Source organism: Phyllosticta citribraziliensis (assembly GCF_038025025.1).
Source record: "Phyllosticta citribraziliensis strain CPC 17464 chromosome Unknown J3D65scaffold_11, whole genome shotgun sequence".
In the NCBI taxonomy this organism is placed as follows: Eukaryota; Fungi; Ascomycota; class Dothideomycetes; order Botryosphaeriales; family Phyllostictaceae; genus Phyllosticta; species Phyllosticta citribraziliensis.
This window is the reverse complement of record NW_027117348.1, coordinates 1182522-1210185: the sequence shown is the minus strand read 5'-3', so window position 1 is coordinate 1210185 and position 27664 is coordinate 1182522. Positions and strand designations below refer to the sequence as shown.

The 27664-nt window shown below is 57.9% G+C and overlaps 7 protein-coding genes across 7 annotated transcripts; 6 read left to right on the top strand and 1 right to left on the bottom strand.

The window, feature by feature from the left end:
- Positions 1-408: 408 nt before the first annotated feature.
- J3D65DRAFT_636487 (uncharacterized protein) lies at positions 409-4084 on the top strand. Its single transcript, XM_066801410.1, has 2 exons — positions 409-3747; positions 3811-4084. Exons 1-2 carry the CDS (start codon positions 544-546, stop codon positions 3880-3882), a joined length of 3276 nt encoding a protein of 1091 aa, XP_066651998.1. The 5' UTR covers positions 409-543; the 3' UTR covers positions 3883-4084.
- A 7682-nt stretch (positions 4085-11766) lies between these two features.
- On the top strand, positions 11767-13902 carry J3D65DRAFT_647755 (uncharacterized protein; the record flags this gene model as incomplete). Its single annotated transcript, XM_066802351.1, has 2 exons — positions 11767-12194; positions 12216-13902. 2 exons carry the CDS (start codon positions 11767-11769, stop codon positions 13900-13902), a joined length of 2115 nt encoding a protein of 704 aa, XP_066651997.1.
- Positions 13903-16403: 2501 nt separating this feature from the next.
- J3D65DRAFT_636473 (uncharacterized protein) lies at positions 16404-18211 on the top strand. Its single transcript, XM_066801409.1, has one exon. It carries the CDS (start codon positions 16900-16902, stop codon positions 17902-17904), a length of 1005 nt encoding a protein of 334 aa, XP_066651996.1. The 5' UTR covers positions 16404-16899; the 3' UTR covers positions 17905-18211.
- A 92-nt stretch (positions 18212-18303) lies between these two features.
- Positions 18304-19966, top strand: J3D65DRAFT_102329 (uncharacterized protein). The gene is made up of 2 exons (XM_066793638.1): positions 18304-18549; positions 18605-19966. Exons 1-2 carry the CDS (start codon positions 18382-18384, stop codon positions 19955-19957), a joined length of 1521 nt encoding a protein of 506 aa, XP_066651995.1. The 5' UTR covers positions 18304-18381; the 3' UTR covers positions 19958-19966.
- A 1408-nt stretch (positions 19967-21374) lies between these two features.
- Positions 21375-22457, top strand: J3D65DRAFT_636467 (uncharacterized protein). Its single transcript, XM_066801408.1, has 3 exons — positions 21375-21892; positions 22003-22076; positions 22143-22457. Exons 1-3 carry the CDS (start codon positions 21575-21577, stop codon positions 22339-22341), a joined length of 591 nt encoding a protein of 196 aa, XP_066651994.1. The 5' UTR covers positions 21375-21574; the 3' UTR covers positions 22342-22457.
- Positions 22373-24713, bottom strand: J3D65DRAFT_636462 (major facilitator superfamily domain-containing protein). Its single transcript, XM_066801407.1, has 7 exons — positions 24308-24713; positions 24091-24250; positions 23878-24044; positions 23666-23746; positions 23420-23618; positions 23123-23374; positions 22373-23045 (listed from the first exon to the last, which is right to left on the bottom strand). Exons 1-7 carry the CDS (start codon positions 24342-24344, stop codon positions 22442-22444), a joined length of 1500 nt encoding a protein of 499 aa, XP_066651993.1. The 5' UTR covers positions 24345-24713; the 3' UTR covers positions 22373-22441.
- Positions 24714-25590: 877 nt separating this feature from the next.
- On the top strand, positions 25591-26549 carry J3D65DRAFT_527480 (uncharacterized protein; the record flags this gene model as incomplete). The annotated part of the gene is made up of 2 exons (XM_066796651.1): positions 25591-25932; positions 25977-26549. Coding segments are annotated over 2 exons (915 nt in total), but the record flags the coding sequence as incomplete, so codon positions are not given.
- Between the last annotated feature and the right edge of the window lie 1115 nt (positions 26550-27664).

Sequence of the window (27664 nt, the reverse complement as noted above, 5' to 3'; positions counted from 1 at the left end):
CTGCCAAAGAGAGAAGAACCCTGCCATCTTAATGGCGGAGGAGGAGGCCCTATGCACGGGCATGTTTTGTCACCGGAATGCAAGAAGAAGAAGGAAGAGCAGAATGAGCGGGAAACCGAGAGGCTTGAGCGGCTGAGGCACAATATGAGGTACCATGCCGGCGACGACCCCGACCCTGACCACAAAGCCCCCCCGAAGATGGAGATCGATGGCGTCATCTTGCCCAAGCCGCGGAAGAGAGGAGATGCGCAAGATTGGAGGATGCAGCTACCCTGTCATCATCATAGTTGGCCCCACATGAGTATTGCACCGATGTGCAAGCACTCCTTTGGCAGCAAGGACACTGACAAAAAACCCCCCATTCAACCCGAGATTGGAGAAAAAGGCCCCATCTTGCCCAAGCTGCCGAAGAGAGATGCTCCCGCCCCTGTCCCCGTCACTCCCCATCCCGGTGCCGTAAATAACCACACGTCGATCATCGACTGCCCGCACAAGAACCACACTGCCAAGCTGGAGGTGGCGGAGAAGCACAAGCAGCACTTCATGGAGAAGCGGGAGAAAACCCGCCACGAAGCCCACAGCCGCGAAAAGGAGAGCCAGGAGAATCTCGAAGAGGAGAACCTGGAGGCGGAGAAGATGCACAAGATCAGGCACGGCGGCTCGGAATTAGCTTCGCACAACAGCACCACCGCCGGCACAAACCTCCAGTACTCACCCACGAAAGCCGGCCCCCACCTCAACCACACCGTCATGCAGGAGATTGGGGAGCGGCAGCAAAAGGACTCCCCGACCAAGACCATCGACGTCAACGACAGCTCCGACGTCGGCCGAACGGAAGAGGCCCTGTTGCGGAAGCGAGACCAAGACGAGGCAGCGGAGCGAGTATGGAATCTCTGCCACGACGACAACTGGCGCACCCACCACCTGCAGAAGGACCAACCAACCATATGTCAGAAAGTCGGCCATGGGGACGGGACCATCGTGCATGTGGGTGCTCCGGGCGAGCGGCCGAGTACTAAGGTCGAGGTGAACCAGCACGGCTTGCGCAAGCGCGGACTGATACCCGAGGCTTGTCTTGCGCCGTGGGACGGCCCGCATCCTGGCCATAATCCGCCCGCGGGATGCGCTGAGCTCATTCGCGAGCACATGGGGCATGATGCGGCGAAGGAGAAGGCGGAGCAGCAGCAGCAGCTCGAGCAAAACAAGCCCGCGAAGACCCAGACCCCGGACAAGACCCTCGTCTTGCCCAAGCTGCGGACAAGAGAAGTCATGCCTGAGTTGACGCTGGAAGAATGTCTTGCGCCCAACGATGGCCTGGACCACCCGCGTGCCACATCACCGGAATGCAAGGAGATGATTCGCAAGCTCCAGGAGCAGCAAGAGAAGGGGAAGCCTCAGCGCAACAAGAAGCTCCACGCCACACACGACCCCGACAACCACTACCCCTCCAACGCCGAGCAGAAGCCGTCAGGAACTCAGGCCGCGGACAAGATTCCCCTCATCTTGCCCAAGCTGCGCAAGAGAGAAGACATGCCCAAGCTGACACTGGCAAAATGTTTAGGTACGAATGTCGTGCCCGTTTCCCGGGCTCCGCCAGCGGGATGCAGCGAATTCCTCCGTGAGCACGGCGAGCATAATGCTGCGCAGGAAAAGGCAGAGCAGCAGAAGCAGGAGGCAGAGCAGCAGAAGCAGGAGGCAGAGCAGCAGAGGCAGGAGCATGAGCGCAAGCGCAAGCTCCGTGAAAACGCCCCCGACAACATACTCCACCGGGGGTTTGCTGTCAAAAGAAGTCTTCCGGGAATACAACGCGTCTGTCGCATCAGATGGATTCGACCGTGGTGTCGCCCCAAAGATGTTGTTGTCGGTGGCTCCGGGGCGCACTCGAATCACAACGGTGCAACGGAGGTCGAAGAGCGGCGTCAGCTCAATGATCTTGTCGGTGGCTCCGGGGCGCACTCGAATCATACCGGTGCAACTGAGGTCGAAGAGCGGCGTCAGCTCGATAATATTGTGGGTGGCTCCGGGGCGCACTCGAATCATACCGGTGTAACTGAGGTTGAAGAGCGGCGTCGGCTCAATGATACTGTCGGTGGTTCCAGGGAGCACTTAAAACCTCCTACTGATTTGGAGATCCAAGAGCGGCGTCTCAAGGATGATAAAGAAGAAGTCGTCGGTGGTTCCGGGGAGCACTCGGAACATGTTGGTGCAATGGAGATCCAAGAGCGGCGTGAGCCTGAGGCTATTGTCGGTGGTCTCGGGGTGCACTGGAATCATACCGGTGCAACAGAGATCGAAGAGCGGCGTCTCCAGTATGATAAAGAAGTTGAAGTTGTCGGTGGTTCTGGGGAGCACTCGGAACATACCGGTGCAATGGAGATCCAAGAGCGGCGTCGCGAGGGCAAGAAGAATGACCGGCGGATCGGCCCGCCCGGGCTTCGTGACTTTGGGAAGATCCTTTTCAGGGACGTCAAGGAGAAGGACAAGCTGTCGAAGAGGCAGATTACCCGGGACAACAAAGACTGTGGCCCCTTCGGCCGGTGGTGCGGCTTGATATATGATGATGAAGAAGTTGTCGGTGGGTCCGGGGAGCACTCGAAACATACCGGTGCAATGGAGATCCAAGAGCGGCGTGGCGAGGGCAAGGATGGCGTACACATCGGCCCGCCCGAGATGATGCTCACCGTGTCCAAGAAAGATTTGATGAAGGACTCGAGGGAGAACAAGCTGTCGAAGAGGCTGTGGTTTCCCGACTACACCAAAGAGGAGGTCGAGAACATCGTCAAGTCGATCAAGGAGTCGGGGAAGGACAAGGACATGAAGGTGGAGCTGGAAAAGTACCGAAAGGCGCACCCGAACGACAAGGCAGCCCGCAGGTTCCATTACGAAAAGGATGAGAACGAGAACGAGGGCAAGACGACGGCTGCTGCCCACGAGCGGCGTCAGCTTGGGCCTGGCCCGCACCTTGGCTCGCACGTACTTGGGAACCTCTTCCATTTCAACCACACTTCCGGCTCGCACTCCCTTCTTAGGAACCCCTCCATATTCAACTATACATCCGGCTTCAACCGCCTCAACCACAAGGTCCAGCACGAGGACAAGTTCAACAAGCTGTCGAAGAGGCGGAAACTGGAGCCTCGACCCTTCAACTTCACCGAACAAGAGCTAAAGGAGCTCGACGACGCGTTGAAAAAGGCGACAAAGAAGTCGAAGTGGCAGGTGTTTATGGACTGGTTGCGCGAACACGGTCGCAAGCACAAAGCCCAAGAGCAGCGCGAGTTTAACGCGACGGCGCAGCTCAACAACCACAAGGCCCAGCACGAGGACAAGTTCATCGAGCTGTCGAAGCGGAACCTGGAGGCTCCACCCCACAACCACACCTACACCGAACCAGAGGTATGGTTTCTCGAGTACTCGTTGAAAAAGGCGAAAAAGAAGCCGAAGTTGCAGGTGTTTTTGGACTGGATGCGCGAACACGATCGGCTGCACGAAGCCCAAGAGCAGCGCGAGCGCGACACCATCGCGCGGCTCAACAACCACGCGGGCCATCGCCCGGACGTCGAGCACCGCCTGACCAACGACAACCACTCGGACCACTCGCCGTCCCAGGAAAGCACGGAGAGTCACTGGGCAGCCCACCGCAATCCCTTCATGCGCAAGCAGGCAGAGGTTGAGGAGATGGGCCCCGCCCAGTTGCTGAAGCGCTGGGTGCGCCACTCCCTCACGTGGAGCAATGTTGAGCGGCCGACGGTACGTTTTGTCTCCTTTCCTTTTTACTTGACTGAAGCGCCGTGTTGCTGACTGCTGGCGTAGATTCATAAGGTTCCTGTCGCTGCGCCGTCTTCCACCCCCGACGCGTCGACTACTCCTGCTGCCCACGCTTGAGCTAGATTCCAGTGGTCGTTCGCCATTGGCATACATACATGTACCTGTTTTGATTTTTGATTTCGTTGTTGTTGTCCGGTTGGACAGGTGTCAGTGGTTCAGGAAAAGGGGAATCACGGGTGGGAAATGAGATTGGAACAGGAGTATACAGGACACGGAATTCTGTACTGGTAGAAGTGTAATCAATTGAACTTACCATTGCACATCCTTCTCCTCGTCTACCTTCTCTTTGCAAGCGCCAGCATACTCGTGCACTCTCACACGCACATCACTGTCGCGGCTGGGTGGTTAGTTGGCGTAGGCGTCGGCATGAAACTCGCCACCGGGCCACCTCTGGCGGGGCACATGCAGTTGGTGTGGAGCCCCACACGCTTTCTCCAGTTCTTACCCCACCGGTGCTCTGCCCTAGCTGCGCTGCGCTCACGCGATGCCAGGCTGACGACAGATAGACCGGTTGTGGAGAACAAGTTGAAGGGACGTTGCGTGAGGGCGTTTGTTTCTTGACGAAACTTGTCGCTGTCTGACTTCGGCTGAGGAAAGAAAGCAGGCACGAGCTCGCTCGCATGTCACTCACTCCACCAACGACCGCGGGCGCGTGGTCGACAACGGACGGTTAGAAACCCGTTTAGCAGCGCAGCGCAGCCAGCCAGCCAGTCGTAACGATTGTCGGCGCAGCCGCCGCACAGAACCAGCTCCATTCCAGACAGACACGCAGGCAGGCGAGCAAGCGAGTGGAGTTCAGAGTTCAGAGCCCCGAGAAGCTCAACAGCGTCAGCTTCCCCAACAGCAGCAAGCAACAAGACAGACGCAGACAGACAGGCAGGCCCGCCGATCAGGGACCGCACCAACAGGTCCCAATTGGCTGCATCAGCGCGTGGAGCAGTGGGTAGCCCCACTTTGCCAGTGGGTCGACGACGGGCAGCCGGCGGGCGGGTCAGTCTGTTTTTTCCCGGTCTCCACTTGTTTGCATCTGAGACGGTGGACACTGGACTGTGAGCAAGCAAGCAAGCACCACGGCGATCTCCCCACGGAAGATTGGGGGATGACGGATGGATTAATTAGTGGGTAAAGACGGTCGACGAACGGCGGGACGGGTGCCTCCACCGCGGTTGTTGGATTGATTGCTGTGTGGGGCAGGCAATGTGGTGATGGAGTGGAGTGGTGTGGTGCGAACGACAGAGGAGGTGGGCGAGGACGCACGTCACGTCGACTGATGTTCAGCCAGCCAGCCAGCCACATGGACAGCAGGTTTCTCTCCGTCTCCTGCTCTCCTTTGCGTCCGTTGCTAAGCACGCTTGAGGCGCTCCAGCATTGGCAGACGTCAATCTGTCCGTAAGCACGTTCGCAGTGGGCGTCTCCGTCCTGGCTCCCTCCCTTACGTCCGTCCGTCGGCCAGCGCCGGGGCTTCCTCGGAGCCGCCATCTCTCATCTCACACGCCCGCGCGGACGCGGAGAGCGGACCGGACGGATACACGACAGCGCTGTCTCCAAAGTCGTGGACGACTGGGCGCGGAGGAGCGGTGCGTGCGAGCGTGGGCTGGGCGATGATGTATGGGAGTGGAATCGAGGGTCCGCGATTGCGTCACCGACGATGCGGAGCGGGTGGGCAAGTGGGTCCATCTGCGTGAAGTGGAGCCTTATTCGCCGGGCAGCAAGGACTCGCAGTTTGAATGCCCCTTTGCTGGTCGAGTGGCCTGGGGTGGTGTGGTCCAAGTGCCTGACGACGGGCATGCCGTGCGCGCGGCGCGTGGTGAAGACCGGGTGGCCGTGCAGAACGCTGGACAGGCCGCGGACGGCAGCAAAATTCGTCTTGCTGATGCGGAATCTCGGTCAGCCGCGCATGCGGATTTGGCGCCAAAAGGCGGCTTTGAAATGGAAAAATGGAGACAAGATAGCCGAATACGCCGTTCCCGTGTCGGACTCGGCCGCGGCCGGTCAGTCTACAGTAGCGTACCGGTAAGTCCGGGGCAGGCCGTTTAGCCGTGCTAAAAAGTCAGCCTCAACAAACACCAACCGGCGTCCAAACTCGTTGCTTACGGCCGCGGCGGGCGGCGGTATTTCCAACATTCGCAGCATCTTCAGCATCCGAACAGCCGGCCGACGGGTCGCTCCCGTCCTGCCGTTCCGGACAAAAAGGAATGACTGGCAGCATCTCACAGGCACCGCCGTTCCCTGCCGAATTAGCCGTTGATGCGTCGCACAGTCCAGCTAATGCGTTGCTGATGGCAGGGCAGGGCACGAAAAGACGACGCCAGACAGACTGCCCAGCCCACAGCCCGTCATACACCCAGGCCAGACCCATTCCGCTGACCCCGGATGTCGGCGCCGTCCGTCCTTTGCTGACCACACAGCCTTGGCCATCCAACCAACTGCTGGCCCCCCTGTCAGTTCTATTCTGTGGCATGCGACTTTGCCGAATACGTCTGTGTGTGCAGCAACGCCATTGAGTCCCTGCATACGGGCTTGCGGAGCGAGTGCCGGCCAGCACATTCTTCGCCAACACAGACCCAATCAGGAGGTGTGCTGGGGGTGTTTGAATTTTGCGTGGCTTGCTGCAGGTCACGGCGTTCCAGCCAGCTGTGTTCTAGCCGTGGAGAAGCGGTGCGGATGCATTTGTGGCTGCATTGTGGAGAGAAAAAGTTGAAAATGAAAAAATGAAAACAAAGCCCTGGATGTGGTTTTGTGAACGCTGAATGCTTTGAAAGGAGTGAAAGGAAAACATTGAAAAGATGAGCGAAGACAATGAGCAATCGTCGTCGTCACCCTTGCCTACCCTAACCCATCGATGGAGAGCCCAAATGATGGATCCAATCAGCAGTAAATCTATGCACGTCAGCCTCAACACAAACACGCAACACATCACCCCTTTCCATCCACCTCGGACAAATCAACCGACAGGCAGATGCCATTTCCAAGTCAGCGCCGATAGCGGCGTGGCTGGAGAGGCAGAGCGCGTGCCTCGACCTGCCCGAAACAGCTAGTCGGGCGGCCAGGCACGGCGCCGTCCAGCATCCGGCGGATGGTGGGTTGGATTGAGCGTTGCGCCTCGAATCGATTCGCCAGGCACCTGCATTGATGGACCATCCAGTAGCTTGAGATGCGAGCTGTGCGCATATCGTCGGCAACGGAGCAGTGGTCTTTGCGGTCAGTCAACGCGGTCGGTGGCTCAGCCAGCCCGTTGGCAACTGATCTCCAACTAGGTGTTTCGCCGCTGTCTTGCATTCGCGCACTAGTTCCGTCCGTATCACAGAAACAGTCGGGAAAACATTGGGTGTAAGTGCGCACGCACAACCTGTCTCGCCCTGCTGGGCTGGGCTGGGCTGAGCTGAATGGTAGCTGAGACAGACAATAGACTGGAGCGCACTCGGTAGGGCGAGATGCGCATGCATGGATGTCGCTTGTCTCGCCCTATGCACGGCCCGGCGCTCGCTGTGCTTACTCCTGTGCGACGCCAGCGGCATGGGTACTTTGCGTAGGGCAGGACGGGACACCATCGTTTGGCTGACACTGCATTAGTTGTTGGAGTACCATTGCAACGCAGCGCAGCACCGTGGTGGACGTCGAGTGGATTTGATACTGCCGTTGCAACAATACCAGTGTTCTCGGCACTGAAGCCCAACGCAAAGCGCATATCTTACATTGTTGCTGTCGAACACTCTGGTTGGTCGTGTTGATAACTAGGCTGGGTACCTCGAAGTCCAGCGCGATCGCATCTCGCCGCAAGGCGGGGAAACGGGGATGGTCGCGCACAGAGAGGAGGGGGAGATTAGGCCAAACGACGGGCGGGCGGCGGGCGCCGTTCTGTTTGTTCTATTTTTCGACATTTTGCCGCGTTTCCATGTCGAGGCGGCTGTTTGACATTTGTTGTGACGCGCAAGAGACGGCGTCAGTTGAAACGGCAATAACCTGAATGAGACCTCTCAAACGGAAGCTCCAATCGGTTGTCGAGTAAGTCAACATGGCGTTGGACGAGTTGGGAGACAGCGCTGCTGCGACCGAGATGAGCGTGTCCGCCGTAGGGTAGAGTACGAGCCATCTTCGTAAGTATCTGTCCGACTTGCCAATGAGTTTCGACGTTGATTCAGAGGCGCTTGGGATGGTTATGCGGAGATTGAGGCTGGAAATGACTTGGTTCGCGACAGCGCTTGCGAGAGGTCGGTCGCAACTCGTGTATGTTTCAGAATGGCAAAAGGGCCATGTTCAGTTCACGTGTTGGTCTGTTATGTTTTGGATCATCTGGGCTTTTCCGAATGCCTGGGATCCGGTTCGCTAGTTCTTCAGGCTCATTGTCGGAAGTTACTGGGTGCTCCTTGTTCAGGTTGCGTTCCCTGTGCGTCGGCGCCTACTTGCTCTTTCAGTCACGACATAAGACTGATAAGAAACGCGAATGGCGCCCGAGGTAAAGATTGTTCGAGCCCTGCCTGGACTGTTCGTGATGATCGCAAACGGCCAAGCTGTAGGCGTCAAGGTAGATTCAAAGCTTGCCCGCTCTCCGCAACGATTCCGCAAATCATGGTCCACTGCGGAGCACGTCTTCAATTACGTGGCGTTGTAAACAAGATGTTACTTTGTTCCTCTAACGCGTCGCGCTTCATGGCGCAAAGTACGCATCCTTGTGAATCGACAAAAATGTGCAGTTCTCGACAGCTCACTTGAAGTTCCTTGTTCCTAACGGAATGCGAGAAGGCGGTGCGGGAGAACCCATCTTGTTGGCTGTATGCGGGCGGTTGGTATTCGTCAGTGATTGGAGCAAACACTCAAGAAACTTGCCATGTGCCGCCGCACTGGTTAGAGGCGACCAAATGTCGTTTAGCAGCCGTTCAGCGACCCCACGTTCAGGGCGATCGTTGTCGCCTCGTCTGTGCGCGAGCTTCGTACGTCTAAGCTTATTTGGAACGGATCTTTCGTCGGAGCTGGAATGGACCCTGAGACGGATCAGGAAACCTCCCCACGGGCATGTTGCAAAAACATGGAGTTTGATGCCAGTCGCTCCCATGACTCTGAGCTTCAAGGCTGTAAATTCCGTTTCCGCGCCTGATGGTCATGATTGCTTCACTTCTCAGTCGCGTCGGAATGGGCTGATTGCGCCGAAATCGCTGGCCACGAGCGGTGCACGATTCAAAATCCAAGCGAGACCTGCTTCGTGAAATTGACTGTGCCTGAATAATCCTCAACTGCCAAGAAAGGTCTAGCCTTCTTCTCCGCATCTGACCCTTGCTGCAAGGCCTTGGTGTCCCGTTCTGGACGTCGCTATCAACATTCGCCGTTCACGTGTGTTGATGACATGACCAACATTCAGCTGCCTCTGATTTTGCATAATCCTCATGGTCCGAAGCGTCGTATTGTGGTTCTGCACAACTTGGCCACGCACACAGCGCCAGAGACGCCCGAGGCGGGATCGAAATGAGTGAAGCGTTGGAGTTGTCAATTTCAGCATCAGTCATGTCGCAAGCTGTGATCCACATGCTGAAATTCCGATGGTATCCAACATGTTGGGTAAGGCAACCCTTTTCGGCAATTGCTACGTCGAAAAGAACCATGTGGACTCACTGGGCTGTCGGGATGTCCGAGGGGCAACCTCCGAAACCTTTTCGTCCTGCTTTGTACTCGACATCTTTGCTGCGATTGTTCTGACGAGTACGACGCCGCCGTTTGAGCCTGCCAAAGAGTCGCGATGCTTTCACACTGCAGGCCATCCGTCAACACAGAAAAAGTGGCCGGTGCACAAGGGCCGTCCCGCTGCAGCAATGCCCGGCCATCCTTGCCTGGTGCAAACAGCTGCAAACAAATACGCTGCGCAGGCGAAATTGGGCTCAGTACATATGCCAAGGACCATGTGGGATGAAGGGAGGGGTTCAACGTGAACCCTCTTGCCAAGGTAATAGAGTTTGCACAACCATGTCATGACGTTGATGGTCCTGGACGGGCTGAATCGGGCAGCTAGTCAAGGATTCTGCGACGAATTTTTCTGGCGGTAATTGACTTTTACTGTCGTCATTCCACAAGGGTCCACCGCAGTAGCACCCAAGATCCCAGATGGAGGCTGTGATTGGCGTTGGATAACGGAAAGTTTCCTGTTGTGTACACAATCTCCGCCTTGCAGACTTTGTCCATGACGAATGGAATTCGAATAAGCGCAGCAAAGTTTGCCAGCAAGAATTGTTTTGTCCGACCGCGAGCAATATCAGACAGGGAGTGTTCAGGCTTCCATAAGCCAGGTTGCTCGGGAGCATCCAAGCGCCGGTGTCGAGGAGAATAACAGGGAGCATTCGTGCCCAGCTCGCGGAAATCCACAGTGTGCCACGACTTTGGTCACCGAGCCTTGGAGTCGGTGAGATGTCCCGAGCCAGGGTCGATACGCGTAATGTTTCAGCAGCTGAGATTGCGGAGAGGACCAAAATGTCCCAAATGCATTGAGCGGCTGAAGAACGCGCACCCGGTCGAGAGGTCAGATGGTTCCCAGACGGGCATAGCTCCGCATTCAATGTTCATCTCGTGGGTGTTGCCTGTCGGACCCTGCATTGTTGATGGATTCTAGCGTGTACTGGGCGGTGCTCGCGTCGACGGCGGATATCGGTATCCAGGGCTTCCGCGAGAATAACGTTGCCTGCTCGCAGCGTGGTCGGCGTGGCCGGCCAAGACCGACGGTGGCCGTCGAGAATGCGGTTGGTAATGGTAGCTTCGCGATGTTTCTCTGCGTCGTCGCACGCGGAGAGACCGCGCTCCGCATTAATCCGACGCTAGCAGCCCTACGGTGCACCTGCGTCGACACAGCCACACGGAGCAGCCACTATTGGCGGTGCGCTGGCGACAGGGGCCTCGGCATGTTTGGCAGCAATTTTTTTCGTCTCTGTTTTGGTGCCTGAACCTCAACGGCCGCAAGCAATGCGATTCGTCATGCGCCTTGGCTTGGATTCTCGCTCCCGGCTCCTTCTTGCACAGACAGGCATCCACGGGCCGCCTCGCCAGATGCGTCCTGGAGTCGTCGTCGCCGTCGTGCTCTATTGCCGACAGCCACGGCAACTCTCGAGCGGTGACTGGTTTCGCGGCGGAGAAGACTCGGTGGTGGAATCATAGTTTGACAAGCATGAGTAATTGTAGAGGTCCAGAGCTGACTAAGGAGCGCGTTCTCGTTGGCCGTTGGCGCGTCGTCGAGTCATAGATGGGCGGAAGAGGCGCCTCGATATGCGCAGCAGGTTCCGCGGGTGGAGATCGATAGGGCGGATTCGCAAAAGCGAGCAGACTGGAGCGGTCGTTAGGCTCGTCGCCGTCTCGAGCCCACTCAGGGTCTCTCGAGGGTCAGGGCAGGCAATCACGCGAGGAAGGAGGAAGCCGACGCGGCGGGATGCCGAGAGCCGGCGAGCGAGTGTATGGTTGGGATTCGGGGCGCAGCTGGAGTGGTGGTGAGGTGGTGGTGCAGAATGCGACGGCGGGCTATTCTTGGGGTCGAATGAAATTTTTGGAGAGGGTACGGTACCGTAGGTAGCAGGCCTCGATCGCGCCGGTCGGAGATGCAGGGTCGGGGTCGGGGTCGGGGTCAGGGCTGAGCGGGACGTGCGCTGGAGATCACTCACCTTCCAGAATGCTTGGGGCCTGGCACCTGGCAGCCATGACGCAACTGCACATTCCACTTTGACTGCCCTCGCTCGACGACCCTAAAAGCCCCCCGCCCACGTCGTCCTCACTTGGCACACCCACTTTTCGCCTGCCTTTGTTCGACGCTCTTACAACCTCTTCGACGACCTTCCGCATTACTGATCCGCCATTACATTACAACCCTCCGGCCTCGCCGAGTCAGGTGCGTCGTCCTGCTTTCCTTATATTCGCCACCGTCCCTGACCCTAACCCGGCCCGCTAGTCCCCACCATCTGTCTCGACTACATCATGCTGGCTTGCTATCCTGCACGACGACCACATCAACCTTCCGCATCCTCCCACCTCGACTTCTTCAACAACACCTCTTCCGCCCCCTCTCCCACCGAACTCAGCAACGATAAACAACTCCGCAACTACTTCCAATCAGCACAACAACCTCGCAACGACCACTACATGAGCACCTTTGATTTTTCAAACCCTCCGAGGGTCAACCAACCGCCCATGTCCGGCAACTTTTCGACGGCAGACCTGATGATGCTGTCCGACAACAACGGCGCACCATTTCCATGGAACTCGCTCGACAACACCACATCCGTGCCCGTCAACGCTGCTCGGCTACAGGCGCCCATTGCCACCGGCCAGCGCTCGCATCGTCGGTCGCCGTCGTCGTCAACAACCGGCTCAAACCTCTCCGCCGCCACACACAACGCGGCGCAGTCGTTCCAATACTACCCTAGCTCCGACCAGTCTCCGGCGACGCCGCAAGTGCCCAAGGTTGACTCATCATCCTCATATACCCTCGGGGATACCAACTCGAGCACCTTCTCGAATCACCTACCTACTCCGTCCCACACCCCCACTCAAGACAACTTTGCCAATTCATACTCCAACAACTATAGTATGAACATGGGCACAGACAATGGCATGGCTGCCCATCTGGCAGTCAAGCAGGCCCTGATGGACCAGCAGCCGTCAAACGAGTCGGGATGCCCAGACTTTGGCCACTCGTCAAGGCAGTCAGTGTCCAGCTATGGTACCGACTCGCCTGCCACGCCACACAACGGCCAAGACGAATCCGACGACCGCTTCAAGGTGCCCTCAAATGGTGAGACTTCCCACAAACGGGTCGATGACTGGATCGATGATTACTTACAATACCCCGACGATTCAGACCTCATGAGGCAAACTGTTCCCAAGCTGGACCGAACAATGACGGACATTTACGCCGACGAGCTCTACAACCCCAACGCCACCATCCCTCAAGCGCAGTCAACGGCCCAGGCCAAGTCCAATGCGGCACTGCTCTCTCCATTTCGCTCCATCATGAGCGATCGTCTCCAGGCAGCACACAATGCGCGCTCGCAGTCACCGGCAAGCTCCATGTCCCGAGGCGCGTCACCATTCAGGCAAGGTTCGCCACTGGCGCCAACGAGCCACACCTTTCCTTCGCCTCAGGTGCGCCTAGGCACCGCTCAGCAAATGCGGGAGCAGCAAAAGGCCGAGGCGGACGCGTATGCTCTCCAGCGAAGTCAGCGCCAACCGGATCTGGCCGAGCCCAAGACCATCTCACCCAAGGATGCGCTACTTGATTACCACGAGACGGAAGAGGATTCCAAGATGCCGCTGTTTCCAGATGCCAGCGCAAACGACTATGGCCAGCAGCTGGACAATGCCTCGGATGTGTCGTACGGCAGCACCGCCACAAGTCAAGGCGGCAACTGGTCGGCAGTCCCGAACGCAAGTTTCCCGTCGGTTTCGGGTCCGTCGCCACCTCAAAGCGCATTCAGTTTCCAGGCTGCCTCGGTTCCGAATGTTATGCAAGGTCTTGGTTTCAACCAGCAGTACCGGGCTATGCCAAACATTACGGAGCAGACGCCAGAATTCCACCCGCAGCTGACGTCGATGGAGTCATCGGCGAGTGAGATGCCCGAGTCCAGTCAGAACAGCAACGATGACACGTCGACGACGCCGACGCAGAAGCCGGGCAGCACGCATGCCGACACTGGGACCTACACCTGCACGTATCACGGGTGTTCGCTTCGTTTCGAGACGCCGCAGAAGCTGCAAAAGCACAAGCGGGAAGGACACCGGCCGGCGCAAAGCACGACGCCTGGCGTTGGCTCTGGGATGACGTCGGCGGCGCTGCTGGCGCGCAACTCTCAGGCAGGGCCTCACAAGTGCGAGCGCACCAACCCCACCACGGGCAAACCCTGCAACACGGTCTTTTCGCGACCCTACGACCTGACCCGCCACGAGGACACCATCCACAACATTCGCAAGACAAAGGTGCGCTGCGCTCTCTGCGTCGAGGAAAAGACGTTTAGCCGCAACGACGCCCTCACCCGACACATGCGCGTCGTGCACCCAGACGTCGACTTTCCCGGCAAGCACCGGCGCCGCGGCGGTGGAGGCTCGTACGAATAAAGCCTGGTGTCTGGTCAGAGTGTCTGCCCGTCCCCAAGCCGACGGCGCGCGGTCCCGCGTCGTCCGACCGTCACACTAGTCTCTGTTGTTGCGCTAGCCGGGCCAATCAGCCGCGCAGGTCTACGTCATGATCGCCGGCCGCCGACGTCAACCCACGCGCTCCCAAGGTCGCAAACCCTGAGACACGACCATTACCCGACTTGCAAGCCCTTGACGTACTTGGAGGCCGCTGTGCCCCGCCGTATCTTGTCATGACGAGGTGATGCGAGCATCTTGCTTGCTTTCGCTCTTCGCCTGTGACGACACTGCAGCCAGACGTCGGACAACGGGCATCAAGAGTCGGTTGTCCTGTCGCTCGCCCTACGTCAATCCTCACGCCCAGTCGGGTTATGGATTTCGTCATGCATATGGGGAGAACGCAACGTAGTCCCCCCTTTTGACTGCACGTCTGTTTCTATCTTTACACTTCTCCACCCGTGGCATGTATTACTACTCTCCCCTTTTTGGGACCCATTTGGAAAAAGATTTCCCTGGCGTTGTGTTGTTTCTTTACGGATGGGGAACGTGCGGCAGCGGTACGGGCGCGTCATAGGCGGGCCTGCTGAGCCCTGCTGCTGCGTCATACGTCAGTGACGCAACATTTGTTTTCCCTTTGTCTCTTTCAGTACACGGCATGACATGTAAGAGCACGTACAGAATCGTTTTTACCTACCCCTTTGCACGTTTTTGGGTGGGAGGAGTTGACGTCGATACACGATTTACACATGACTGGTTTTTGTTATAGTAGAGCGGCCACTTGTTTTCCACACCCGACAAATAGCGAGCGTTGTGTTGTTGATCTAGTCGTTGATCTCTTTGCCTGGTTTGGCTCCACTATACCACTCTCCTTTTCTGCCGCTTTTCTTTTCCTTGTTGTCTGACTATATCAAATTGCTCCTTTGCTTTGCTTTGCTTTGCTGCGCGACGACGACGAACGAGGACACGACTGGTACGGAATGGAATGCTGCTGTTGCGTTGATACACCCTCCCTAACGATATGTTGCGAGCGCGTTGCCTCTTTCCTCCTTCTATTTCTCTTTTTGTCGTGGCTTTCGACTGGAGTGTTGCATTTGTTTTTCTGATTGGGTTGGGCTGCTCGCCGAGTCGAGCCGAGCTACATCAAAAATCGAGAGTCGCTGGATTCGACTGTATATTATCTGTACTTCAACATGGTGTGCATGGATGGCATATTTCTTTGAAAAACAACATATAACACTGTTTCTGTGACGAGAAAGTGTCTGGCGACGCGGTGAAGTGCAATGTGTGAACCTGTGGATCGACAGAGTGATTGGAGCGGCTGCTGCTTGCGGTCAGTCAGTGTTGAACGCAAAGCTGCGAAGTGGTTTGCCAGCGCTCGCCGACGGTGCGTGCGCTTGTTCCCAGGCTGTTGCGCGCAGCCTACGCACGCGGCGGGACTGTTGGAAGATGGCGGGCGTGGAGAAACCCGTGCCGTGAATCTTGCCCCTACGCACGGCTATGACACTTGATAGATTTCCCCGGAGACTCTGTTTGTGAGTGGAGGGACAGGAGAATTGGCTGCAATTGTGCTGAGGACTTGTTTGAATTTGTTGCGCAACTCATCCATGGCATGTCTTCAGAACAGCGTTGATTGACATGAGAAGCAGCGACAGCATTTGCTTTTGAGGGGCCGTGGATGAGACAGTGCCGTATTTTCCACGAAATAGTTAAGCTCGGTCTTCGTGAAAACGGTCTGCTCAAGTGTCGAGCCTTTAAGTTGATCGTACAGTACATACATACATACATGGCGAGATCGACGCTTGGGAAATTCTTGTCGAAAACGGTGGGTTCCGCGCTACGCATCAAATTGGCGTGATCAACAGGCCAGAGATGAGCTCCACTCATGGGTTTGATTTGTCTTTAGTTAACGGTACAGCCATTGCTTCACCTATTCACCTTCACATCATCCGCATCGTCGTCTTGCAATCCAGTGTCGCCGCTTTACCTCGCTTCACCAAACTCATTCCGCATTGCAGAGATAGGAAGCCCGAGCCAACCATGCGCAAGCTGAGAAATGGTGGTAGAGTGCAAGCATCGAGACAACGCGTGCAGAGCAGAGAGGAGAGGAGTTCTGGAGCGAAGTGAGCGGTGGGTGGGTCACTGAGACACGCAGGGAGCCATGATTCCACTTTCACCTCGCGCCCGCAACCAGTTTGCAAAGTGGAGTTGGCAGGGTAGGTCGCTGTGGTGAATGAGCTGGAAACTGCTTGCTGCGTGGAGCGAGCTTGAAGTTATTGGGTGGCCTGGGTTGGTATCGCGGTGGCTTGGGCTCGTGTGATGGGTAGCGCCCTGAGTCTACAGCAAGTGATAGCGGCCATCCGTAGTTGTCCAAACAAAGCGCTTCTGCAGTTGTGGTCCGATGGCTTGCCAGTTACGCCGGTTTTGCAGGTCTTTAGCAAGCATCAGCATCAGACTCAGAGAGGACGTCGCTATAAGAGCTACAAAGCCGCAGCGAAAGAAGGGGGAAAGCAGTCAACTGCCTCGCAAATTCCTGCCTCAATGTATACCTCCCCGACCGCAGAACTCCTTTCTTCGCACGTCAATAGAGACCTTTTGTCAAGTGAAGAGGAGGGGTTTACGTTTGGTTTTGCTTTGAAAGTGGCTCGCACAGCTTTTTCAGCGCCCGCTTCCAGATGCTTCCTAGTGCCTTTCGCTTAACGCTGTGTTTAGGAGAATATTCACGCTGTGTAGACAGCGGGCGCTCAGCAGGCGCTGCGATTTGTCCTATTTGGGGACAGTGCAGGCGCACCCAGCTTCACGGCGCACCCTATATAAATCTCTTTCTTGGCGGCGGACGGTGTGCGCTGCAACATCTTCCTCTCTTCCATCCGCCTACGTCTCCAGCCAGCCTCCTCCAAGCATCCTGCGCCGTTACCGACACCGACGCCGACACCTACCCAGCCTTCCACTCACCTACTCGCTTTTCACCCCTCCTTCACCATGTCGAACAACGGTGGAAAGGGAAACGACCGCAAAGACACCACTCCCAAGCGCGGTCGTGGTGATCTGGAGCTGGAGGCCCACCCTCGCGTCATCAGCACCTCAGCCGTCAACACTGAGGCTCCGACCGAGTTCGTGCTGCGTGGACGGCCTTTGGAGCGTCCGGTGTACAACTTGAGGAGTCCCAGCGCCGCCCGGAGAGACTCCAACTCGACTTTCCCCGGCATGTTCGACTCGGAGATGGAAGACCAGCAGGAGACTGCGTCGACGCCCTCGCCTGGACCGTCTCGACCCGAGCGGTCTCCCCAAACTCCTGTGCCCAGCCGCCAGATGGTAAGCGACACTCTTCCAAGTGACTTTTCGAGTGCTAATTGTGTGCAGGCGCCTCCTCCGAACCCCATCGCTGGGCCGAGTACCCAAGCCAGCCCGACACCTCGTCCGGAGGCCACCATCGTCACCGCGGCTACCACCCCGCGCGCAACCCGAGCCCAGACCAGACAACACGCGCGAACCAGCAGCACCGAAGCGCCCAGCACACCCGTCAACGCATCGGCGAGCGGGCGTCCACCTCTCACCACGGCCGCCAACCCATTCGCTCTCGCGCCAACGCCTCCCGCCACTCCATCCACCGCCTCCACTCTCGCCACACCCAGTCCAAGCAACACCAGGTCCCCATCCCGCGCCTGGACGGCCGGAGAGGAGGCAGCGCTGGCCGAGAGCGTGCGGTACGTCGTCGAGAACGGCGGACACGACCACCCGGTCTTGGAGATGTGGGAGGTCATTGGGCGGAGGGTTCGCACGGTCCACGACGTGCAGAAGACGGGCTCGGCTTGTCGCTTGTGGTACTGCCGCAAGCTGAGGGCGGAGACGGGCTTCGACGAGCGCAAGGTTGCCAAAGCAAACAAAGTGACCTGCTCGCAGAAGCCGGGGTTCGGGGGGAGGAGGAAGAAGCGGGATGATGATGAGGATGAGAGGGGACAGGGAAAGGCAGGGCTGGTGGGTTAGTGGGCGGCCGCGGGTGGAGGGTTGGGTTTAGTTTTTACTCTTCGACGTTGCCCGGCTTTACCTGCTATTTCTCATGCAGAAGCGATACCAGCGACGTTAAATGAAATGATTTTGGGACTCGTTGAATGATAAAAGTGACAACCATATTGAAATGCATGTCGAGGGTACTAGCATCAAGGTGCTGGACGTTGGAAGCCGACTTGTTGAGACGAGTATAGACAGGCTGATGCTGCGTTGGAATCGAATCATTCGAGTCTTGACCAGGAACAGATTCTCTGTTGGCATTTGAAAGTCTTCGACGTCTTGAATGAAGTCTCAAGGCGGAGTTCGGTTGTTCCGCCGCCGCGTCCGCGCACGGATCATCGCTGACTCTCCCGCTTCTTTGGGGCTGAGGGACCGCGGCATGGCTCAGCATCGCCAACACCTTTGACCCAACCAATCCTCCCCTCCTCCCCCGTTACCTCATTCACTCATGGCATGGAGACGTCCAACGTCCAGCCCACCATGAGCCTCGACTTTGCGGGCGCCGGCAACGCGCCTCCTCAAAACAACTACAACGACATCGACATGGACATTGATATGGACATAGACTTGTCCATCCCCGCCGAGGCTGAGGCCCAGCTCGAGCCCGAAGCGATGAGAACGGTGCGCTTTCTTGCCCGCCACGGTCAGCGCCGCCCGGCTGACACTGCACGAACAGGGCGACTTTGGAATCAATGCCGGCGCAGCCTTTACCAACCAAGCTCCCGCAGCGGAAGCTCAACCCGACAAGGTTCACATTAGGGGCTTGGACAACCTAACTACGGGCGAAATCAAGGCATTCGCTCTCGAACACTTTCCCACCGACCGATACGTCAGGATTGAATGGATCGACGACACGTCGGCAAACATTGTCTACGAAGATGCGGAGACGGCTTTTGCTGCTTTGGGCGCTCTGTCCGACCCGTCCTTTGCGGATGTCGCGTCGCTATCGGCCTTTGAGCTGCGCAAGGCACGGCCGTTTTACGACAAGCCAGATGTCGATCTTGCAGTGAGACAGGCCGTCGTCACCGATGTCAAGAGAGCTCGCGCGCACGAAGCCAGCCGCTTCTACCTCATGAACCCGGACAAGGATCCTCGGGAGCAGCGACGACGGGGCCGGAGCAGCCGTGGAAATGGGGATTTCAAAAAGAGGCGTTACGATGACAACGAACAAAGACGCAGGAAGCAGGCCGAAACTTTTGACGTGGACATGTATGATGAAGACGGTGGATCGGACTCACGGGCTCGAAGCAGGCGGAGGACTCGGCGCAGGTCAGACTCCCTGGACAGCAGACGAGACGACAGGCGCGGTAGAGGTAGGAGACGAAGCCAGGGCGACCTCTTTGGCAGCAAAAAAGACGACGGCCGACTTCGTGACCGGAGCGCATCGCCGTTGCGAGACGGAGACGGTCGGTACGGATTTGCAGAAGACCAGAACTCCATGGCCCGCAAGGTCCGCAGACGCAGCTACACCCCGCCATCTACCGCAACACGCCGCGACCCAGGTGTCACCAATTCTCAAAAGGAGCTCTTCCCGGTCCAGAAGCCTACTTCGGTACTGTCAACGGCCAGCCCAACAAGCCCCAGGGAATTGTTTCCTCACAAGCACACCCCCGGCAAGCGCTCGCGCGAGCTCTTCCCAAACAAGACTGCTCACTCTAACCACCGGCGGCAAGATGCTTTTGACGCTGCGGACGGAACCGAAGGATTCATTGGCAACATGCCACGCTCGCTCGAAGAACGCATCAACGCCAACAATCCTCGCAGCCTGGAAGATCGCATCAACAACCCTCTCTCTGGTAGCAACGTCAATGGTCGAGGTCGCCACAATGGCCAGGCAGAAGGCTTTTCGGTCAAGGGCGCAGGCGAGCAGGCTCCGGGCTTCCACATTAGAGGAGCAGCAAGCGAGCCGGTCAATGTCAAGGAGCTCTTCCCAATCAAAAGCGGGAGCAACGCGGGCAAGGAACTCTTTGGGGACAAGATCAAAGGGCGCGGCGCTGCCAGGAGGAGGGCCGAGGACATGTTTTTCTAAGCCGGGACCGTTTCTGGTCAACCACAGTCGACTTTTCCACTTGGCCGTCCTGGTTCGTCAGGCTCTCCGACACTCGAGCGAGATACCAGCCAGCACGGCTTCGAATCAAGTACACTAGCGTTCATACAAGGCCAACGGTCCACGACGGCGTCTCTTTTGCATGGCTCTGCACACATTCTCCTCTCCTTTGCTTTGCATTCTCCCTGGCACTAGGGCGGCGTTCAAACTCTCTCTTTGCTTGCTTGCTTGCTTGCTTGCTTGATGGTTTGGATTGGGCTCTCGGGCGCGGATGAATGAATGGTCGAATCTACGGATGGCTGGCCGCCCAGGCGTAAATGGTTATGAATGATAATGTATCTGTTGGGTCGCAAAAGACCAAGATTTGCTTAGAATTTGATACCAAGACGGATTTAATGTTCTGATGATGGTTTGGGTTGGGTGTCTTTTGGAGTAGACTGATGAGCTGCAGATGGCAATGTCTTGTCTCAGGCATCAGGAATCAAGAGTTGATGCCGCTCACAGCTCACTCACCAAGTCCTCCTCGATACACTTCTCACAGCCTTTCCACGTCAAGAGCCAGCAAACCACCCAGCATCCTAGCAGCGCTCCGGCCCAACGCAAATCGGACACAGGTCCGCGGCGGGCGCGTCCGCCCTGGTTCCTTGCCCACGCATGGATGTCAGCCCCGCCCGGCGCGGCTGGCATGGATGGTGGTTGACAGCACCGCACGACGGAGGCACGACAGGCGCAAAAGTACAAGCAATCGGCAGCCCTGGTCACACAGGAAAGGGCCAAAACACCATGACGCAAGTCACTGTCCGTTTCCCTCGTCACCTTGTGGCCTACAACCTGCTGAATCGCACCGCACTGCGCGCCACCCAGGCCTCACATCTCGGATTCGGTCTTCGGCTGGAAAGCGAATGAGACTGGCTGAAGGTACATACATGTATCGAGGTGGTCCTTGACGCCCGACCTGGCTGGCTGCCGACTTGCTTGCTTGCTTGCGCCCAATCAATCAATCAATTGACCGCCACGGCCGTTGGTTGCGTCGGTGCCCCACCACCACGCGCGCATGCTCCCAGCATCGTCATCGCGCTCTTCTCTCTTTTCCATTGTCTTCTTTCGCCCGAATCAGCTCAGGCACCACCGCCACCGTGTGGCTTGCGTTGCGGCGTCAGGCAGCCCCATCCAAACACACCCAAGCCAACCCCCAGCTCCACACCATCGTCTAGGCGGGTAGCGGGCAGTTCCCGGCGACGGCGACGATTGTTCCCGCCTATGATGGTGTATCGGGTCAGCGCGACATAGGGCTTCCCCACATATATCGGCTTGGGGGCCAGCCAGCCAGCCATGTCTGTCTACAAATACGGGCGAGGTCCTGCACTGCCTGCGTCGACTGCTTTACCGTACTTGCGCCCCTTGCTTCCAGATTTCGCGCCGGTGCCTTGCTTGACAGACAGACAGACAGACAGACAGACCCTCTGAATTGAGCTGAGACGACAACGACGACAGCAACGACGCCATAAACCGCCCTGCCACCGTTTCTTCGGATTGATCAATCAACGCTTCGTCTACCGCACCGCGCAACTCAACCAACAAACGCACCACACCACCACCATGGCCATCACAATCCACACAGCGTACACGGCGCCCGTCAACGCCTCCACCAACAACAACAACCCCTCCTCCACGCCCTCCAGCAACGGCACCCCGATGTCCTCCTCGCCGCCCTCGCCATCCTTCCCGCGCCTCAGCCACGCGCACCTGTGGGCCGGGCTGCAGCGCAAGGTGCGGCGGGCGCAGGACTTCGTGCCGGCGATCGTCGCGTGCGAGGTGGAGAGAGAAGAGCAGGGGGGTAGGGTGGTGGAGAGGTGGGTTAGATTTAAAGAGGGCAGGGAGGTGCGGGAGAGGTGCGTCGCGGTGGGGGGGTGGAAGGTTAGTTTCTTTCTCTTTGGGTGGGTTGGAGAGGTTGGTGGGGAGAGGGAGGAGGAGAGGAGGGGTGATGATGATGAGACGATGAGGCCGTGACTGACGCGCGCGCGCAGGTCGACTTCCAGCAGCCCGACGGCAGCACGATTACGAATCTGATCAGCACCGGCGCCGGAGGGCAGGATGATTTGTACGTCTCCCTCCCGTCCTCCCAACACTCTCTTTCCATCGCCATCCCAACTAACGCACCACACAGGTACCTCACCTACATCTTCGAATGGCGGCACCCCGAGCTGTCGGCCGACGCAAGCGACGAGATAGCAAAGCTGCAGGCCAAGCACGACGCCATGGCCAAGATGGCGGTGGAGAAGAGCATCGAGAGCATCAGGAAGATGGTGGCGGAGGGGGTGATTCAGGAGAAGGAGGGCGAGGGGTGGCGGGACATTGTCAGTTAAAGGATAGCAGGCATGGTTCACAACCAGATACTGTGTGAATATACATACTTAAACAGTATACAAATTGGTCTGTCAGGAAAACGCTCTGACGTGCTTTTGGTTAGATGAGGTAGCGGTAATCCGGAGACAAGTCTCCCAGCTCCGTCTTCTCGTGCTCCGTGAGCCCCAGATCCGGCGTCGCCTTTTCTCTCCTGCGATTCTCCAGGGCAACCATGGCGCCGTAGACGGCAATGCTCAGCAAGCTGAGACAGCAAAAGGCGATGCATATGCTGTAACCGGGGACGTAGCGCGGGGCGTCCTTGGTCAGAAACGAAAACACGGCGATGATGCCGCCGGTATTGCCAAAGCCGACCTGCCACGCGCTGCCGACGGCACGCCGGTGGTGGCCGCCGAGGTTCATGACGAACCAGCAGACGATGATGGGCATGGCCGAGTAGCAGCCCATGGCGACCAGGAAGAGCGCCGCGTACTGCGTCTTGTTGTTCGTCGCGCTAGGAGGCTCCGAGAGCAGCATGGCAAAGCCGGCAATGGCGACCAAGATGGGCAAGACGGCAAAGGCAAAGCGATGTCTGAGCTTGTCCGAGCACCACGCGACGAGCATGGCAAAGACAAAAGCGGCGGCCCACGGCGGCACCGAGTGTAGCTGCGTCTGGATGGGTGAGTAGCCGTACGTCTTGAGGATGGCCGGCGAAAAGTAGGCATATCTGCACGCGGCGCGTCCGTGTTAGCCTCGTGGTCAGCAGCCGGTGGCGCGTCTGGACCATTCGTATTCGTTACGTACCCGTACGCAGGAACAATGAGGCCAAAATACATGAAACCCCCGACAAGCACTTTGGGGTCTTTGAAGACGTTGCCAACGTCGCGCAGCGTGATGCGGCGCTCAACGGCGGAGCGGCCCTGGTCCACTTCTAGGCGCGCCTTGACGTACTCCCTCTCGTCGTCGCCGAGCCACTTGGCCTCTTCTGGGAAATTCGGCAGCATGAAGAGAAATAGGGAGATGACGCAGGTCAGTGTTCCTTCGAGGATGAATATCCTGAGCAGTGTGAGCAGACGCTTGGTGGAGAGAGGGCAAACATACCACCGCCAACCGCGATAGCCTCGCATGCCGTCCATCTTGCCAATTGCCGAGGCGAGCAAGCCACCGAACGCTCCGGCCAGGGTGGTGCTGCTAAAGAAGAAGCTGTAGCGGCGCTGGGCTTCGTGGCGGCGGTACCACATTCCTATGAGGTAGAAGCACCCAGGAAACATGCCCGTCTCGCATAAGCCGAGGAAGAAGCCTGCGCAAAGTTAATATCGACCAAAAGCCATGTGGTGGACATCTCACGAGTAGCGAGCAGACCGGCATAGTTTTGGACCAAACCTTGGCAGACGGTGACTAGGCCAAAGAGGAACATGCAGCCAGAGACTGCGTGCGAATTAGTGGGTGGAGCTCGAGCTTCCAAGAGGATCGCGTCTGGACGGCTAGTGTACCGTGGTGGACCCGCGCCTAGAGGGCGTGTTTGGCGGGCAAAATATCAAAAAATAGACGGTACGTACGCCAGACGTTGGGCTTGAGCTTCTTCATCAAGATGTTGCTGGGAATCTCAAAGAGAATGTAGGGGACGAAGAAGATGACGAGCGCAGTGTTGTACTTGATGCTGTTCTTGCTGGCGAGGCCAAGCTCCTCGGAAAGGCCGAAGCTGTTGGCATTGGCAATGTTGACGCTGGCAGGGCTTAGCGGGGGCGGAAGGAGGAGGACAAGAGGCGCACCGGTCCAAAAAGGCCAACAGGTACATGAGACACAGCAAGGGAATGACGCGCAGGTCTATGCGGGCGACGAGCTTGCGCTCGGTGGTGTGCGGCGGACAGCAGACTCGGAGGTCCTCGTCGTACTCGACGGCGGGCGACGGTGGAGAGCCATGACTGAACTCTGCAAAGCGGTCAGCTGGCGGATGCAGGCGTGGTAGAGCAGCATAACATAACGCACTCTCTGGGGCGCCAGGATGGGTCATGGTCAGGGTCATGGTGGGCGGAGGATGGAGGGACGAGGACGAGGGCGAGGAGGAGAGACGGTGGGACAGAGGCGCGCAGTCATGATGGATTTATTGCCCGAGGTCGCAGCACGGCGAGTGGTTAGCGCTGGGGAGAGCGGTGTCCGAGGTGAAGTTGGTTGTGCTTTTGGTCTCCGCGTCCAGTCATGACCGAGCGAGACGGCGCATCCCCACACGCACAGGGATCCGGGGTCGGGTCGAGGTCGGGTCGGTTGAGGTGAGCGACTGGCCCATGACCCGACGACAAGGCGTGACGGACATGACGATGGACCTGGACCTGACCTGAGAGGCGATGCGCAAACACCGAGCAGCGCCGAATCAGGTCGCAACGGCCTGTGTAATGCTCCGCTCCAAAAATTTGTCGGCTGCAATTTTTGCGACTCGAGTTTTGGGTTATTATTTTGTTCGCGCCCGGTCCTGCGGTTACAAGCCCGCATCTGCCGATCCTGGGCCGCAGCCGCTGAGGTGCCCTTCCTTGGGTTGGCTTCGTCCGTCTCCCACACCTCACTCTCGACACAACACCACACCACCACGGCAGCGCCCAGTCCGCATGTCCTCCGCCCACGGCTGCTGCTCGCCCTCGCCCTCGTCCCATCCCCGTCTCCGCCGCCTCTCGCCACTCACGCTCGTCTCTCGCCGACGACGGGGCCCGCTCGCTGCCCCCGTCCGCCGCGAGTCGCCCGCCCTTGATCTCAACCCCCGCTCATGAGAAGCGCTGCTCCGTGGCCGTAGGGCGTCGTCCAACATGCAGTTGTATCGCTCCGCCGATGCCAGTGCGCATCCGCAACCCTATTGCGAAGCCGCCGAACCTCCCTCCCTGCGCACCATTGCCCCCCAGCGCCCACCGTCCGCCCTCTCTCCTGCCGCACCCGTCGTCGCCAACTGGCAATCCCAATGGCACAACGGCCGCCTCTTCGTCAACGACTCGGCAGGCGCCTGGCTTGAAATCCCAACCCACACCCTCCGACCAAACTACTTCTTCAACCCCTCCACCTACCACGACGAACGCTCCGGCGTCTGGCTCTCCCAGGTCCAAGGAAACCACTACCTCTACACCATGCGCGACGATCACGGAGTCCTGGCCTTCAAGGTCGAGCCCCAGGTCGCCCGTCCTCCTAACCACCCACCCGAGCCCTCCGTCCTCGGCAAGCGAGCCATCACGAGGGAAGCGCCCACTCCGCCGCCTGCCAAGAAGCACAAGTCGTCCAAGGCCAATGGCCCCACGAGGATACGCAAGGACCGCCGCGTCCACACGCCCGTCTACCAAGACGTGTGGAAGCGCATCTTTGAGCTCAGCGATCCGGCCATGCTCTTCACCTACGAAAAGGTCTCGTCCGAGTTCCGCCAGGCGCTTGGCTACAGCCATATTTGGAGGCACGCCATGCGTCACCATTTTGGGCCCAACCTTCCGCCCACGCCCTCTGGCATCACCGACCGCCAATACACCGACTTGCTCTCTGGACAGGGCTGCATGTCCTGCCGCGAGCCCAAGGCCCGCAAGACGTACTGGGCCTTTTTGCGCCGCTGGTGCACAAAGTGCTTTGGTGAAAAAATAATCAAGGTGCGTCTCACTTTTATGCCGTCGTCCAAGCTAACACCCAGCAGCAAGACGATTGCTTTGCCTACAACCAAAAGTTTCCCGGCATGCTGGAAACCATTCCGTGCGCCACCGTCGACTCGTGGAATCACTACTCGTATGCCGGATGGGGCGACGACGATGGCCGCTCGCGCACGTCGGGCAACCAGCCCGTCTACCTCAAGGAAGACCTGAGCACCACCTCCAAGGCCTATGCCGATTTCGTCATTGCTCTCGGACAACGGAACCTCACCTCCGAGCAAGTGGTCGAGGAGCAGACGGCGTACATAAAAGAGCGCAAGGCAAAGCTGGAGGCTCTGATGGACGAGCGGTACGAGATTGACAAGTTTGAGAAGAAGTGGATTGCCGTGCGCGCCGCAAAGAGCTCCGACCTCAAAACCCTGCGCAAAGAGTACATTATCCGCAAGGCTGCCCAGCTGGATCCGCCCATGACCGAGGATGTCTTGAATCTCATTCCTGCGTATCAAGATAACATCAAGATCAACAAGGAATTCAAGACGGAAAAATTCTGGAAGGTCTTGAAGACGAAGCTCGAGGAGGCCCGTCCCGAGGCTGAAAAGGTGGTGGCCATGGAGAGGCGTGCGGCGCAAATGGGGTACTGGGAAAACAGAGTGCCACACATCCAGGCGTTGAACTCGATGGATGCCCTCCGCATGATCAATTCATTCACGGACGACTGCTCCAAGGCCGTCATCGACGAGGCTCACAAGAAGGAAATGGGCCACCAAGAGTTTGCGCTCCGCATCCTCAACAAGGTGCGAGCCATTGCCGGCGAGACTCTGAACAATTTGCAGTCCCAAATGCCGCTTGATTCGCCCTTTGCAGAAGTGTATCCGCGCAACGGCAAGTACGTCCTCACCGTCGAGCATGCCTGCAAGGTCTACGAGCAGCGCATCGGCCCTCTCCTGTCGGACATTTATTCCGAATTCCGTCCGCCGACCCGCAACGTCCAAAAGTTCAAGTGTCCTGGCTGCAAGCGAAATGACGTCAGCAAGCAACGGACTTTTCGACAGCTCATGAACCACATTCGCGAGGACCATGCAGTGACGATTGGCGACTTTCAAATATTTCGTCTGGCAGGATCAAAGCCGGAACCCTTTCTGAACGGCGTCCCCTGGCCACGCAATCTTCCAGCCCTCACGGACAACCAAAAGTCTACAGGCGGATGGGATGCGGACGGAGAGCCCGAGTACGGCTCGGAAAGTCTTCCCACGCCGCAAAACTTTGGCAAGGTTCAGTCGGTGTTTGTGAGGAGGGGCGTTTGCTCCCATGATTCGATTGAGAACGGAGTGTCGAGCGGTCCAAGCGACTTTCTGGGCAACGTCAAGGATGCTCTGACGGTACTTGAGGATACGGGATTGAGTGCGCCTGTCAAAAGCAGACTTATCGTCGAGTACGGAGATCGCCTGGTCAAAAAGGCCAATGGCGAGTCGGCTGTCCCTGATTTCCCCATTCTCCGATTCGACGTCGACGCCTGGCTCATGAGCAGCAACAACCACGACATTTTTGACAAAATGTGCTGCGGCGTCTGTCGCAAGTCTACCGATGGCAAGACTCGTGGCGGCAAAAACTATGCCAAAATGCCCAGCTCTCGCGCCGAAATGATCCGACACTTTGTGCTCCACCACCAGTCGGATTCTTGCAGGTGGCCCAAGGACATGTTTGCCCTCCCGAGCGATGACGAGGTCACGCTGGC